This window comes from Pyrus communis, chromosome 13 (assembly GCF_963583255.1).
Source record: "Pyrus communis chromosome 13, drPyrComm1.1, whole genome shotgun sequence".
In the NCBI taxonomy this organism is placed as follows: domain Eukaryota; kingdom Viridiplantae; phylum Streptophyta; class Magnoliopsida; order Rosales; family Rosaceae; genus Pyrus; species Pyrus communis.
In genome coordinates, this window is record NC_084815.1 from 22,849,775 (window position 1) to 22,863,837 (window position 14,063).

The 14,063-nt window shown below is 37.9% G+C and overlaps 2 protein-coding genes and 1 pseudogene across 2 annotated transcripts; all 3 read left to right on the forward strand.

Annotated features, from left to right (window-relative positions):
• Positions 1-132: 132 nt before the first annotated feature.
• Positions 133-2,324, forward strand: LOC137711904 (WRKY transcription factor 72A-like; annotated as a pseudogene).
• A 6,977-nt stretch (positions 2,325-9,301) lies between these two features.
• Positions 9,302-11,671, forward strand: LOC137712555 (ubiquitin-conjugating enzyme E2 2). Its single transcript, XM_068451635.1, has 6 exons — positions 9,302-9,440; positions 10,022-10,163; positions 10,307-10,332; positions 10,722-10,811; positions 10,918-11,006; positions 11,258-11,671. Exons 2-6 carry the CDS (start codon positions 10,039-10,041, stop codon positions 11,384-11,386), a joined length of 459 nt encoding a protein of 152 aa, XP_068307736.1. The 5' UTR covers positions 9,302-9,440; positions 10,022-10,038; the 3' UTR covers positions 11,387-11,671.
• A 1,254-nt stretch (positions 11,672-12,925) lies between these two features.
• LOC137713512 (F-box protein SKIP23-like) lies at positions 12,926-14,053 on the forward strand. The gene has a single exon (XM_068452815.1). It carries the CDS (start codon positions 13,026-13,028, stop codon positions 14,049-14,051), a length of 1,026 nt encoding a protein of 341 aa, XP_068308916.1. The 5' UTR covers positions 12,926-13,025; the 3' UTR covers positions 14,052-14,053.
• The last annotated feature ends 10 nt before the right edge of the window (positions 14,054-14,063 follow it).

Genomic DNA, 14,063 nt, shown 5'->3' on the forward strand with positions numbered 1-14,063 from the left:
ACAAAAAAAAAAAAAATGCAATGGTGTCCGGTTGATCATTATTAACTCTTATAATTTAACATGTAACACTGCAGGTTTGATTATTCTTCAATCTTTCAATGAATTTTTATAACTATATATGTATGATACTAATTGAACAGATGTCAACCACAAGTAATATAAAGGGGTCCTCGGCGGAACCTGATCATTCAGTGGCATCTACTTCATCAAGTCTAAAGGAACAGGTACTTATGTTCACTTTGTTTATTATCACACACGTGCACGCGCGCGCGCACACACACATACATACTTATATATGAAGAAAACCAAGGGCTAGAGAGAACTAATTTTTCTGAGTTTATTTCTCAAATATTTCATAGGATTATCAGCTTGAATCTGCTAGAGCGGAAATTGGTAAAGTTAGAGAAGAAAACCAAAGGCTGAAGAAGTACCTGGATCGGATAACGGAGGACTACCAGACACTTCAAATGCAGTTCTATGACATTCAACAAAAAGCAAACAAGTCCAAGGACATTGCAATTCCAAGTACTATTAAGAAATATAACCAAGACGAGGAATCCGAGCTTGTGTCACTCAGCCTCGGATCATTTTCTGGAAAACCAAAATGGAACCAAAAGAATGATAAAAACCCTAGCACTAGTCAAGGGAAAGTAGAAAACGAGTCAGATGGAGAAAGCTTGTCTTTGGGGCTAGACTGCAAATATGAAGCAGATAAGTCAAGTGCTACAACTGATCAAGTTCCCTTGGCAAATCCAAGCCCTGGAAGCAGCCTTGAAGAAGTGCCCAATGAAGAAGCTCGTAAGACTTGGCCACCAAAAAAGGTTCTCAAGACAATGAGATCAAGTGCTATAGAAGATGAAGTTGCGCAACAGGCCCAGCCAAGAAAGCTAGGGTTTCAGTGAGAGCTAGATGTGACACCCCAACGGTTAGTTTACGCACATATTAGTGATATTAAGTAGTTTAAATGCATGCAATTAAAAATGGAATTTACTAAAGATTGGTTAATTGTAACCATGAGATTTTATTTACTAAAGTATAATTTTACTTGGACACAGATGAATGATGGATGCCAATGGAGGAAATATGGGCAAAAGATTGCAAAAGGAAATCCATGGCCTCGTGCTTACTACCGTTGCACCATTGCACCTTCGTGTCCAGTAAGAAAACAGGTAAATGCATGCACCTCACTATGTCGGTGAGTGACACATCACCTGTCACATAATACGATACACTATATGGTATCTAAAACTATTTTGTACGCTAATTTTTTGATTTGCAATTAATTTAGGTACAAAGGTTTGCAGAGGACATGTCCATCTTAATCACCACCTATGAAGGAACACACAATCACCCACTTCCAATGTCAGCCACAGCTATGGCTTCCACTACCTCTGCAGCTGCTTCCATGCTATTATCCGGTTCATCATCTTCAATCTCTGGCAGCCTGAACCCATCAACAATCGCTGCGCACGATCTTCATGGTTACAATTTCTACCTTTCTGACAACTCAAAATCCAGATTCTACAAACCCAACTCTTCACTCTCATCTTCTCTCCCAACAATCACCTTCGACCTCACTTCAAACCCTTCATCAACATCCAATTCCTTGTCCCATTTCAACAAATTCTCTTCTTCATCAAGTTCTTCCCGTCAACTTTACCCTTCCACCAGCCTCAACTTTGGATCAAATTCTGAGTCGAACACGAACATATCTTGGAGGACCCACTTACCTGAGTTACCTCCAGACAATATCAGTAACAAGAATCAAATTGCACCACTAAGTAGTCTTGGAATCAGGCAGCAGCCCCTGCAAAACAGCATGTACCAAAACTGCATGCAGAAGAATATTAACCCTAACCCTAATCCCCCTCAAGGAGTTCCGCATCAGTTTCAACCAGACTCTATTGCAGCTGCAACCGAGGAAATCACAGCTGACCCTAGCTTCCAATCCGCCTTAGCCACCGCCCTTACATCAATCATTGGCAACAACAGTACTGCTACTCTTTCTCCATTCCTTCAGTCACAGATAGGGAATAAACAGTAGCATTGGATGTGTTAGTGTGTAAATTGTGATATGATATGGTAGTGTAGTTCTAGCTCATATTGCTAGAATAATTAGTTAAATGTTGATTTGGTTGTATCTTTCTTATTTGAGTCTCATAGGTCTTAAGTAAGTAAGGTGCCAAGTGTCTACATCTCATAGGGTGTAAGATGGAGGGTTGAGATTGTCTATGATGTATTTTGAATACTGCCAAAAGTGTATAACCGTTAGAAGTGTGAGTAGTTTATTCTTACTCTCTCTCTCTAGTGGATATTATGGTGAATGTGTGTGAATGAAATAGCAGAGTCATATTCTCTATTGCCTCTCTCTTCTCTCTCACATCATCTTCCATCTTTGTACTGGAATTACTCTAAATTCCTTGTGAATCTGTGAAGTCATAGCTCACAGTGTACTAATTTCTTCCTCACTCTAACATGGCCTCAGAGCCAGGTTCGGTTTGAAAACTCTGGGTGTTAATTATGTGAGTGTTCATTCTCGCAACATCTCATTGTAAGGAAATCAGTGAGAGCGAGAGGTGTGATCTTAGTCTAACATGGCTAGGTTTGGTGGAGGGGAGCTTCGTGCTCCTATATTTATAACTTCAATTGCTGGAAAATTTGAATGAAAACAATTTTTCGATCTCATGAGTTATGGAGTATTGTTGAGACGAGTTTTTCTTTTCCAGAGAAGGCGAAGGAAGAGATAACAGAGGCGGAGATGAAGCTACATCGTGAAAATCTGGTCAAGGATGCAAAGGCTTTTAGAATCATTTAAGGAGTCGTATTGGATCAAATTTTTCCATGCATTGCAACTTTGAAAACTGCAAAAGCATCATAAGATGTTCGGAAGCAAAAGTTCGTAGGAGACAAACAAGTACAATCTATGAAATTACAGGGTCTTCTTCGTGACTTTGTGTATACTCGTATGGGTGAAAATGAATCTCTAGCTGTATATCTGGCTAGGTTGTTTGATTTGATAAATTAGATTGTAACATCTCATATCAACCAAAGGAGAATGAGTGATGTGTCTTATATGTACATGCCTACCTCCTATAGCACGAGTCCTTTTGGGAACTCACTAGCTTCGGATTCCATCGAACTCCGAAGTTAAGTGAGTTTGGGCGAAAGCAATCCTAGGATGAGTGACTCACTGGGAAGTTCTCGTGTAAGTTCCCAGAAACAAAACCGTGAGGGCGTGGCCAGGGCCCAAGGCGGACAATATCGTGCTACAATGGAGTCGAGACTGAATTTGACACAGATGAAAAGTTATGGTGAAGATCTTAGTAATCAGATAATTATACAAAAGTTGTTGATCAGTTTACCCAAAATATATGATAGTATAACTTCCGTTATAGAAAATACTAAAGATATTGATGTGATTGATGCACAAGATATGGTTGCCATATTAAAAGGGTATGAACCGAGGTTAACTAGACATGGAGAAAGTAGTACTGAGCGTGCATTTGCTAGTCTAGATATTTCACCTAAGAATAGTAAAATTGGTAATCAAAAATACCAACGCTAGTGAAACAAAATTTCAGAAGAATTTCAAGTTCAAAGGGAAGCAATGGAATAACAAGTCCTCCAGGTGTAAGGAATGAAACTAGCAATATTGGTGGTGCTTGCAGATATTGTGATAGGCTACACTATGGAGAGTGTTGGCTGAAAGCGAATGTAAAATGTCACAAGTATGACAAACTTGGTCATATTGCCAGGGTTTGCAATCTCAATAAGAATGTTCAACAAGGGAACTTTGCAAACAAAGTGGAAGAACCTAGAAATCTTTTCCTAGTTAAGCAAACAACTGAAGTGAAAAATGTGAGTGACATCTGGTATATAGACAGTGGATGTAGTAATCATATAACCTCTAGAGAGGATCTACTTGTGGACATTGACAGAAGTATTAAAGCAAAAGTGCAAGTTGGCACATGGGTTCTCATTGATGTGAAAGGCAAAAGAACTCTTGTTAATGACACTGAGAAGGGGAAAAAGTACATAAAAGAAGTCATGCTAGTACCTGGACTTGCAGAGAATTTACTCAGTGTTGGACAAATGACTAAACATGGGTATTTTCTTGTGTTTGGTGACTATAAGGTGGATATCTTTGACAACAAGACATTGACAAACTTGGTGGTCAGTGTGAAGCAAAAGTGGAACATGTGCTTTCCACTAGTATTCAAATCTAATGATCAATTGGTATTGAAGGCTAACGTGCAGCGATGTGCTACAATGTGGCATAGAAGATTTGGACACCTAAATTATAGGAGTCTGAAGCAGTTGCAGGAACATGATATGGTTCTTGGATTACCTATAATGCATGACAGTGAAGGTGTGTTGTCAATGATGTGCATTGAGAAAGAATCACAGGGAGTCTTTTTCAAAAGAATCAACTTGGAGAGCAAATATGCCACTGGAGCTAATACACTCAAATATGTGTGGCCCTATGCAAACACCAACAATGAGTGGAAATAGATACTTCATTACATTCATTGATGACTACTCAAGGATGTGCTGGATCTATTTCTTGAAACACAAGTCAGAAGTCTTCCATGTGTTCAAGAAGTTTAAGGCTATGGTAGAGCTTCAAATTGGTTATTCTGTGAAGAAATTAAGAACATATAGGGGCGAAGAATTCACTTTGAGTAAATTTGAAAAGTTCTATAAATCTTTGGGATTGGAGAGGCAGCTCACTATTGCATACTCTCCACAACAGAATTGAGTTGTAGAAAGGAAGAACATAACTATAGTGGAGATGACAAAATGCATATATGTTGCATGAGAAGTCTTCCATAAAATCTATGGGGTGAAGCAATGAACACATCTATGTATTTGCTAAACAAATGCCCCACAAAAGCATTGAAGAATATTACACCCTTTGAGAAGTTTAGTGGAAGAAAACCTAGAATTAAACACCTGAGAATGTTTGGCTCAGTGTGTTATTCTCTTGTTCCAGGAAATCTGAGACATAAATTGGAAGAAACTAGTGTCATTGGTATCTTCATTGGATATGGCACTTGTGAGAAAGGGTATAGAATGCTTAATCTTGAAACATAGAATGTGATACTCTCAATGGATGTGATTTTTTTATGAGAATGGTAAATGGGAATGGGAGAAACATAAAGTCAAGGAATTGTGCATTCCATTTTCTGCAAATGAATCTTTGGAAATGAATGAAGTTGATGAAGATGTTATATCTGGAGGTTCGCAATTTCAAATTGAAGGCTCTCTAACTACTGTCTATGGTGAATCAAGCAGTGCTATTTCTACATCTTAGTATGATCATAGTCCACTGAGATATAGAAACTTGAGTGAGATTTATGAGAGATGTCATGTGTGTATCATTGAACCAGAGTGTTATAATGAAGCTACACAAAATGAAGCATAGAAGAAAGCAATGAAATATGAATTTGGCATGATTGAGAAGAATCAAACTTGGGAATTGGTAAGAAAACCATTTGATAAGCCTGTGATTGGTGTGAAATGGGTGTATAAAAGGAAGTTGAACTTAGATGGCTCAGTTCAAAATAACAAAGCTAGACTTGTTGCAAAAGGCTATGCACAAAAGCTTGGGATAGATTATAATGAAACCTTTGCACCTGTTGCTAGGTTAGACACAATAAGAACTCTGATTGGATTAGCTGCAAAGAACAAGTAGAAGCTATTTCAATTGGATGTGAAATCAGCTTTCTTAAATGGTGTGCTAGAAGAGGAGGTGTATGTAGATCAACTAGACGGGTTCATTGTGAAATGAGAGGAGGATAAGGTTTACAAACTGCACAAGGCCTTATATGGTTTAAAACAGACACATAGGCTTGGTATGGAGAGATAAATTCATACTTTACACTGTGTGGTTTCAAAAAGAGCACTAGTGAGGCAACATTGTATACCAAGTGTAGAGGAGACTCAGAGATGATTATAGTATCAATTTATGTTGATGATATAATATACACTGGAAGCTATGAAGAGTTAATGGATGAATTCAAAACTGATATGATGCATAAATATGAAATGACTGATATGAGACTTCTACATCATTTCTTTGGTATGGGAGTAATGCAAACTGAAGAATGCATTTTCATACATCAAAGAAAGTATGCCTCATCTCTGTTAAAGAAATTTAAACTCCAGGATTGTAAACCCGTTAGCACTCAACTTGTACCAAGTGATAAACTGAGGAAAGAAAATGAAAGTGGAGTTGCGGATGAAGCCCAGTGTAGAAAAATTGTGGGGAGTTTATTGTATCTCACAGCAATTAGACCTGACATAATGCATGTTGTATGTTTGTTAGCAAGGTTTATGCATTGTCCTACTAACAAGCATTATGGGACAGGAAAGAGAATTCTAAGATATGTTCAGGGGACTCTTGATTTTGGCTTGGAGTACAAGAAAGGCAAATGAGCAATTTTGATAGGATTCGGTGACAGTGATTGGAGTGGTTCAGAAGAAGACATGAAAAGCACATCTGGGTATGCTTTTACCTTTGGCGGTGGAGTTTTCTCTTGGGCTTTAGTCAAACAACAATGTGTTGCCTTATCCACAGCTAAAGCAGAGTATATTAGTACATTTGAGGAAACAACACAGGCTACTTGGCTAAGATTTGTTCTGGAAGACTTTGGTGAAGTGTAATATGTTGCAACACCAATGAATTGTGACAATACTTCAGCCATTGCTATCACCAAGAATCCTATCTTTCATCAGAAAACCAAGCATATAAACAGAAGGTACCACTTCATAAAAGAGGCATTGCAACAAGGAGTGATCGATTTGGTTCACTGTCCTACAAAGGAGCAAGTTGTTGATATCTTTACAAAGGCATTAGCAAAGGAGCTATTCACCTATCTCAGAGAACTTGGTGTGAAGTCCGTTCACAATTTAAAGGGAGCTGTTGGTGTGTAAATTGTGATCTGATATGGCAGTGGTAGTTCTAGCTCATATTGCTAGAATAATTAGTTAGATGTTGATTTGGTTGTATCTCTCTTATTTGAGTCTCATAGGTCTTAAGTAAGTAAGTTGCCAAGTGTCTATATCTCATAGGGTGTAAGATGGAGGGTTGAGATTGTCTTTGATGTCTTTTAAATACTGCCAAAAGTGTATAACCGTTAGAAGTGTGAGTATTTTATTCGTACTCTCTCTAGCAGATATTATGGTGAATGTGTGTGAATGAAATAGCAGAGTCATATTGTCTGTTGCCTCTCTCTTCTCTCTTACATCATCATCTTCCATCTTTGTACTGGAATTACTCTAAATTCCTTGTGAATCCGTGAAGTCATAGCTCACAGTGTACTGATTTCTTCCTCACTTTAACAGGATGTGCATCAAGCTATTTGAACAAAACAACTCCAGAGAATTCGCAGCTCGGGAGCCTAATGTTTCTGCCACCTTCATTCCCATTTTCAAGTGCCCCCAAGAATGCATCGATCTACATCACCTGACGATACTAAAGGCCATAAGAGTTTATAGTTTTTGAATTGAATAATAATATTTATTAATTTGTTAATAATTAATTAATTCAAACAAGGTAATTAAACTGAGTTTGAATTTTTGTGTATTAGTTTGTTTTTTTTAAGATACAAAGTGGTGATGGTATGGCTGTAAATTGTCTTTACTCCTAAACGTGGATATACGTGAAAAGGATTGACAACGAGATTAGCTGACATAAGCTTTGATATTTTTAATTAAGTGTTGCGTGACCAAATACATCTCTATCACTTTGGTGTACCTTTTTTTTTTTTTGGACAAGAATTGATAGTGATTTTTCATGAGACGATAACAGTTACAAAAATGGTTATATGGATATATTCTTCAGTGACGTTAGATGAACGCTCTACGACGCTTAATGTGAAAGTGGCGAAATGAAAACGAGGTGAAAAGGTGAAATTAAAACCCAACCAAGCCCCACCGTAAGTTCTTTGCTTGATATGATCTGCATCCTTTTTCAGCTAGCTCGTGACTTGTAAGGGAGACAATGAAGGAGCAAGAGGAAATGACAACATTTTCAGATTGGCTAAAGGTGAAATTAAAACCCAACCAAGCCCCACCGTAAGTTCTTTGCCTGATATGATATGCATCATTTTTCAGCTAGCTCGTGACTTGTAAGGGAGACAATGAAGGAGCAAGAGGAAATGACAACATTTTTAGCTACACATGGTTGGTGTGTCATGAATACAGTGTGATTATAATTTGTAAAGAGCAAACCATACATTGTATTCCTGGTTCATGAATGCAATGTCGTTCTATGAATCTCATGCACGTCGGTGAGACTGTTGTCTATGTACAAGTATGATATTTGATAATGAATTGTCAATTAATACTTGTCTTTCCTTAATACGAATGTTGTGTAAGAATAAGCATTAGTATCAGTATGGAGAATCGGTTATTGGTTTCAAGTTTGGATAGAAAGACTTGATAAGAATGGATTATTAATCCATGTTGTTCTAGGATTAAAAGAACAAGAAACTGAATTTACTATGGAAACGATTTTAGTTTCATAGGATTGTGTTTTATATATACTGGCCTACGTTCTCACAGATATAACGCTCAATTTTGAACTAAGACCCATTATTAGTATGCGCCTTTTTTTCTTCTTCTTTTTTCTGGGGAGAGGATTGTTCTTTGTTGCTGGTATTGATCATGACATCATCATGAACTGAAGCATCTATATGTATGTTCTCCATATATAATGGTTGCGAAATATGATTTGTGTTTTGATGGTTGTGACTCATATCACATGATGTCGGATTCTATGTTAATTCTAATAAGTTATTCATATAATCATGTGTCAATGCTACCGTTAATGTTATACTGTTAAAATTTATCTTATTTTACAATGAACTTCATATGCATTAACGATTGACAATTGTCCATACACTAGTATCATTATCAAAATTCAAACTCAGAACTTTACGTGCAAGAACAAATGCTCCTCTGACTCGAATGCAAGGTTTGATAATTACAGTCAAATCATATGACAACCCAAAGATGGATTATGATATGAGAATGGTAGCTCTTGAGCCTCTCAAAGAAATAGAAACACCACAAAAATTAAAAAGAAAAAGGGTAGAGACAATATTCCTCCCTTCACATTTTTAGGAGAAAAGCTGACAAAGAAACGGAAGGGCAGCTAGCATGTAGGGACGGTGCTGAGTAGACCGACCCCAACCGCACCACAAAATTCCCAAATTCTTACACTTGATATTGATATAATAAAGCTAAATTACAAAACAAAACTCCACCCTCTCTCTCCCTCACAGTGGCTCTGTGTTCCTCTCCCCACCAAACCTAATGGCTTCGGCTTCGATCTGATCAAACCCACCTCGGAAACCCCTTCTTTGATTACCATCTTCAGCGACCCAATTCGGAGCCTGCTCGGATCGGGACCTCTCGGAGATTCGGAGCTCCAGGTGAGATAATCTTCCTCTAATTTTCCCCAAATTGTGTTCAATCTCTGTTGTTTTAATTTATTTTCCATTTTACTGTTAAAATCGATTGATATTTTAGGCGGTAGCGCATGTATAAACAGAAAAATTCAATTTTTGTGTTGGATTGGGGTCAAATTGTCTAGCTTTATTGGCTTTTTGGTACCCTGAGTATTTGTAATCTGAATATGAATTTACGGCGTTTTTGTTGGTGTTGAATTAGTGAAGAAAGGATGCTTCTTTACGTTGTCATGCATATTTATAAACATCTGAAAAGCTGCTTAATTGAAGTGAAATTTCCAGTTTTTGAGCTTGATTTCAGGTCTTGAGATTTTAATATGTCTGTGCTTAGCTCAGCTGAGCTATCTACGGCGTAATTAAAAGTATTTGTATTGGTAATTATGTGTTTCCGTTGCGCAAATTGAGTTGCCCCAATATCTGTTGTGTGCAATGTGGTGTAGAAAAGTGGTTTTTGATGTTGCATTGGAAAACAAGATGAAATTGGTTTCATTCAATGCATAGTTAATCTAAAATACGGTTTATTAAAATGGGTTGATGATATAGAGGTGGTAGCAAATTAGCGATGTCGACTCCTGCAAGGAAGAGGCTGATGAGAGACTTCAAGAGGCTGCAACAGGACCCGCCTGCAGGGATTAGTGGGGCTCCCCATGATAACAATATAATGCTGTGGAATGCTGTTATATTTGGGTAAGTTGGAAAATTGCAATGAGTATAAGAAATCTACTGTTGTTTTCTCTTCTATTACGCAACATTAATATTTCATTTTTTTCGGTATGTTTAAGTACGGTTGGATAAGCAATTTCTCGTTTCTTGTCTGGTTTGGATTGCAGTCCGGATGATACTCCTTGGGATGGAGGTCAGTTAATCCTTGCACTGAACTTTTGATTATGTTCTTATGGGATATTTTATTCACCATTTTATATTCAGGGTTGGAGACAAACAGCCTGTACAGAACTTATGTTATGCTCTAGTTAAATAGCGTAGAATCACTATTTCTGTTTCTTTTGATTTTAATGAGTTTATACTTTCATCATGATGAATTATTTAGATCGCAGTCGGATGTATTATTTATTTCACCAAGTTCTTAAAATTTTTTACTTTCCAATTATAACTAATAAATTTCCTCCTTTGTTTGTGTAGTTGTGCTGTTTTTCTCATTGACGTGACAATTGTATGCATATTTCTGTTAAATAAGCTTAATTATGTTGATATATACATTAAATAACTTTGCTTGGAGCTATACAGGCACGTTTAAGTTGACTCTTCAGTTTACCGAGGATTATCCGAACAAACCACCAACAGTCCGATTTGTTTCTAGAATGTTTCATCCAAATAGTAAGTTGGAGCACACATATATTTGATATGAGCATTTGCTTTGTGTTAATTGTTAAACATTTCTCCTGTGGTTTCTAAATTCAAATTTTCTTTCAAATTTGGTCAGTTTACGCGGATGGAAGTATTTGTTTGGACATTTTACAGAATCAATGGAGTCCTATATATGACGTGGCAGCTATCCTCACGTCTATCCAGGTATGTTTGATTGTGTGCATAGCATTGTTGTTTCCTTGGTTATATTTATGAATTCAAAAAGCACGTAGCCAGGTATACGTGTGGCAAGAAGCATCTATATAGCTTATAACTAAAATGAGATCGTCTTTGGGATGTTAAAATTTTGTTTCTGCACCTTAGTGTCTCAAGGAAGGATATAGTAGTACCCTACAAATATAAACAGCGGTGTATACGTTGGGAAGATCCTAACTGTTTGCATATGCTTATTGCAGTCGCTACTATGTGATCCGAACCCAAACTCTCCTGCAAATTCAGAAGCTGCTCGCATGTTTAGCGAGAACAAGCGTGAGTACAACCGAAGAGTGAGGGAAATCGTGGAACAGAGTTGGACAGCAGACTAACCCCATCATGGGAGAGCTTGTAGGACAGTCTGAATTTGTTCGAAGGTATCTTATGAGTAGCATTGTTACTCTGAGCATCTTTGTGCAAACTTATCAACATTTATCCTGTATTTTCAATGTTTTCTTCCCTAATCACGACGCTTAGGACTTGCTTTGTCTTTTAAGAATATGTCTTGCTAGTTGCCACTGGTAAAGCTCATGTAATATAGTGTTGTGTATCATTTGCATTGGTTTGTTATGAACTTGGGTCGGAATTTGAAATGAAAAAATAGCGGTTTACTGCAATACCAGCAATTATTTTTCTTGGTTGGGTCGGATTGGAAACAAGCATTCCAATTCCAATTCAAAGAGTTTCGGAATCATCTGTCATACACGAAAATGAAGCGTTAGCTTTGCCTGGCATAGTCGTTTATCTTTTAGCTCAAGCAAAGTTTGTCATTTATTTTTATCCGAAGCGTTTGTGAATTTTTTTTTTTCCCCTCTGCATCATAGTCTGTGATTTGGGTTGGGGATTGGTTTGCAGAAGAGAATATCATGATTCAGAAGAAATTAAGAAGCGACTAAAAGAAAATTAATTTATAAACAGAAGAAAGAAAGAAAAGAAAATTAATTAGCTAGGTTAATTAAGTTTTAACTATGTTTAGAAAATTTAATTTCTCATATAATCAGTAAAAATTTGGTCTCAGTTGACGGATGTCCAAGTTTTCTTTGTTTTATTTTTATTTTTTGAATTAAGTGCATTTTTACACCCTCCACCTTTGGAAAGAGATCCTCTGCAGATTTCTTTCACCAAATTCACCCAATCAATCGATTCGGGTTTTTGAAATTTGATCAAACGGCTAAAAACAGGGGGTTCTTTTAAAAGTGATAATAACTTTAGCTGTTGGATCAAATGTCAAAGATCCGAATTAGATGATTGGATGAATTTGGTGGAAGGGATCCGGAGAGGATCCCTTTCCTCCACCTTTAAGTTTACGTGATTTTAACAGAGGACACAAATTTTCAAATTTTTTACGTTGTACTTTGAAAGTATAAATATTATACAAAAAACAGTTCAATAGCTAGAGTGTACGAAAAAGTTAAAGAGTTTTAAAAAGACCGGTTGCGGTCCACCGGTCCATTGTGCCCGCGTAATCTGATGTGGGACAGTGCAATCAATAGATGTAGGGTTTTTATACAAAAAAAATCTCGATACAATTAGAAGTGAAATTATTTAATATAAGTTGTGATTTGTTTTTAAAAAAAACGAAACTATTTATTCAAATCTAAAAAACCTCTCCTATGCACCTGCTCTAGTCAATTATTGATTGTAAAAATCTTTTTATGTCGTTCTATAATTACAAAGAATGTTTTGGACTATATTGTAAAAATCTACGATTCACTATAAAAGTATATTTTGGACTTTCCAAACTTCAGCCCTAAGTTGTACTGTTTATATATGATGAACTTCCCAAACAAGTAATCAAAACTTAATAAAGCGGTCACTTACCCTCCTGGTCCAAGCTATTTGGGAACTCCACTGTGTGTGTGTATATATCTTCAGACTCGTTCCATCATTATTCAGAACTTCCATTACCTAGCTTGTACGTAGCTTTGTCATCTCCAGAAATCGAACCCTAATATTCGTTCACTACCCAACATGTTGGTCGACCTTGCCCACAATCCTCTCCCTCTCGACTTCCCATGGCTCATGCTTCCCGACCACCACCGTCACCACCACCACGACGTTCATGACGGCGCTGAAGCTTACGAAAACCAAAACCTGAAGTGTTTCTTCAGCCTTTACACCCACCAAACCCACTGTCTCGAACTGCCCGAGGCTTTCGAAAAGACTGTATGTGGCTCGTCATCGGGGTGGCTAATCTTGCGTGATGAAACCACGTCGTTGGTCACCCTCCTCAACCCTCTCAACCGCGCCCAAATCGCTCTCCCACAGCTCTCCTCCTCTCCGTTTTACGATCAAGACCCTTCACGTGTTCTTCACAAAGCTGTGCTATCCTCAGACCCTTCTCGCGATCCGTTTGATTACAAAGTGTTGGCGATTTTCGGAGAGAAGCGAAGGCTCATATGCTACAAAGCGAGGGACAAGACATGGACAGTGCTACAAGATGCGGGGAATAACTATGAAGACATTATTTTGTTTAACGGGGAGGAGTTGCTTGCCACTACTGAGATTGGAAAGCTCGTTTCGTGCAATCTTGATGACGATGGCTGTTTTTCGCCGAGCGTTGATGAAATCGCTCCCCCTTTTACCTTCAAAGGAGGCAAAGTCTATCTTGTCGGCATTGGCGGAGAGCTCGTGATGCTGATAAGATTTGTGCAGGACAACCCTCGTTACGGCCATGAGACTTACGACTTTGAGGCTTACAGGTATGATCAGTTTGATAGCGAATGGGAACCCATCAATGTCTTAGGGGAGTGGACAATTTTCGTGGGGCATAACCACACTACCGCCATTAAAGCTCAAGATTTCAAGGGGCTAATAAAACCCAACTGTATCTATTTCACTGACGATAGTGTGGACATGGAAGATAGCTTGATGGTTGGCCACGATTCGGGAGTATTTAGCATGGAAGACAGAAAAATTGAGCCGCTCGGATGTGAATTGAGTGGATTCATGTATGTTTGGCCGCGTCCGGTCTGGTTTATGCCTAGCATGGCTTGAAACATGAATTAT

What these genes read in the sequence shown, in the direction of transcription:
- LOC137712555 (XM_068451635.1), top strand. Translation starts at nt 10,039, where the DNA reads ATGTCGACTCCTGCAAGGAAGAGGCTGATGAGAGACTTCAAGAGGCTG. An exon ending in TGGAATGCTGTTATATTTGG is followed by an intron (nt 10,164 to 10,306) that starts GTAAGTTGGAAA and finishes TTTGGATTGCAG; the next exon opens with TCCGGATGATACTCCTTGGG. An exon ending in TAGAATGTTTCATCCAAATA is followed by an intron (nt 10,812 to 10,917) that starts GTAAGTTGGAGC and finishes AAATTTGGTCAG; the next exon opens with TTTACGCGGATGGAAGTATT.
- LOC137713512 (XM_068452815.1), top strand. Translation starts at nt 13,026, where the DNA reads ATGTTGGTCGACCTTGCCCACAATCCTCTCCCTCTCGACTTCCCATGG.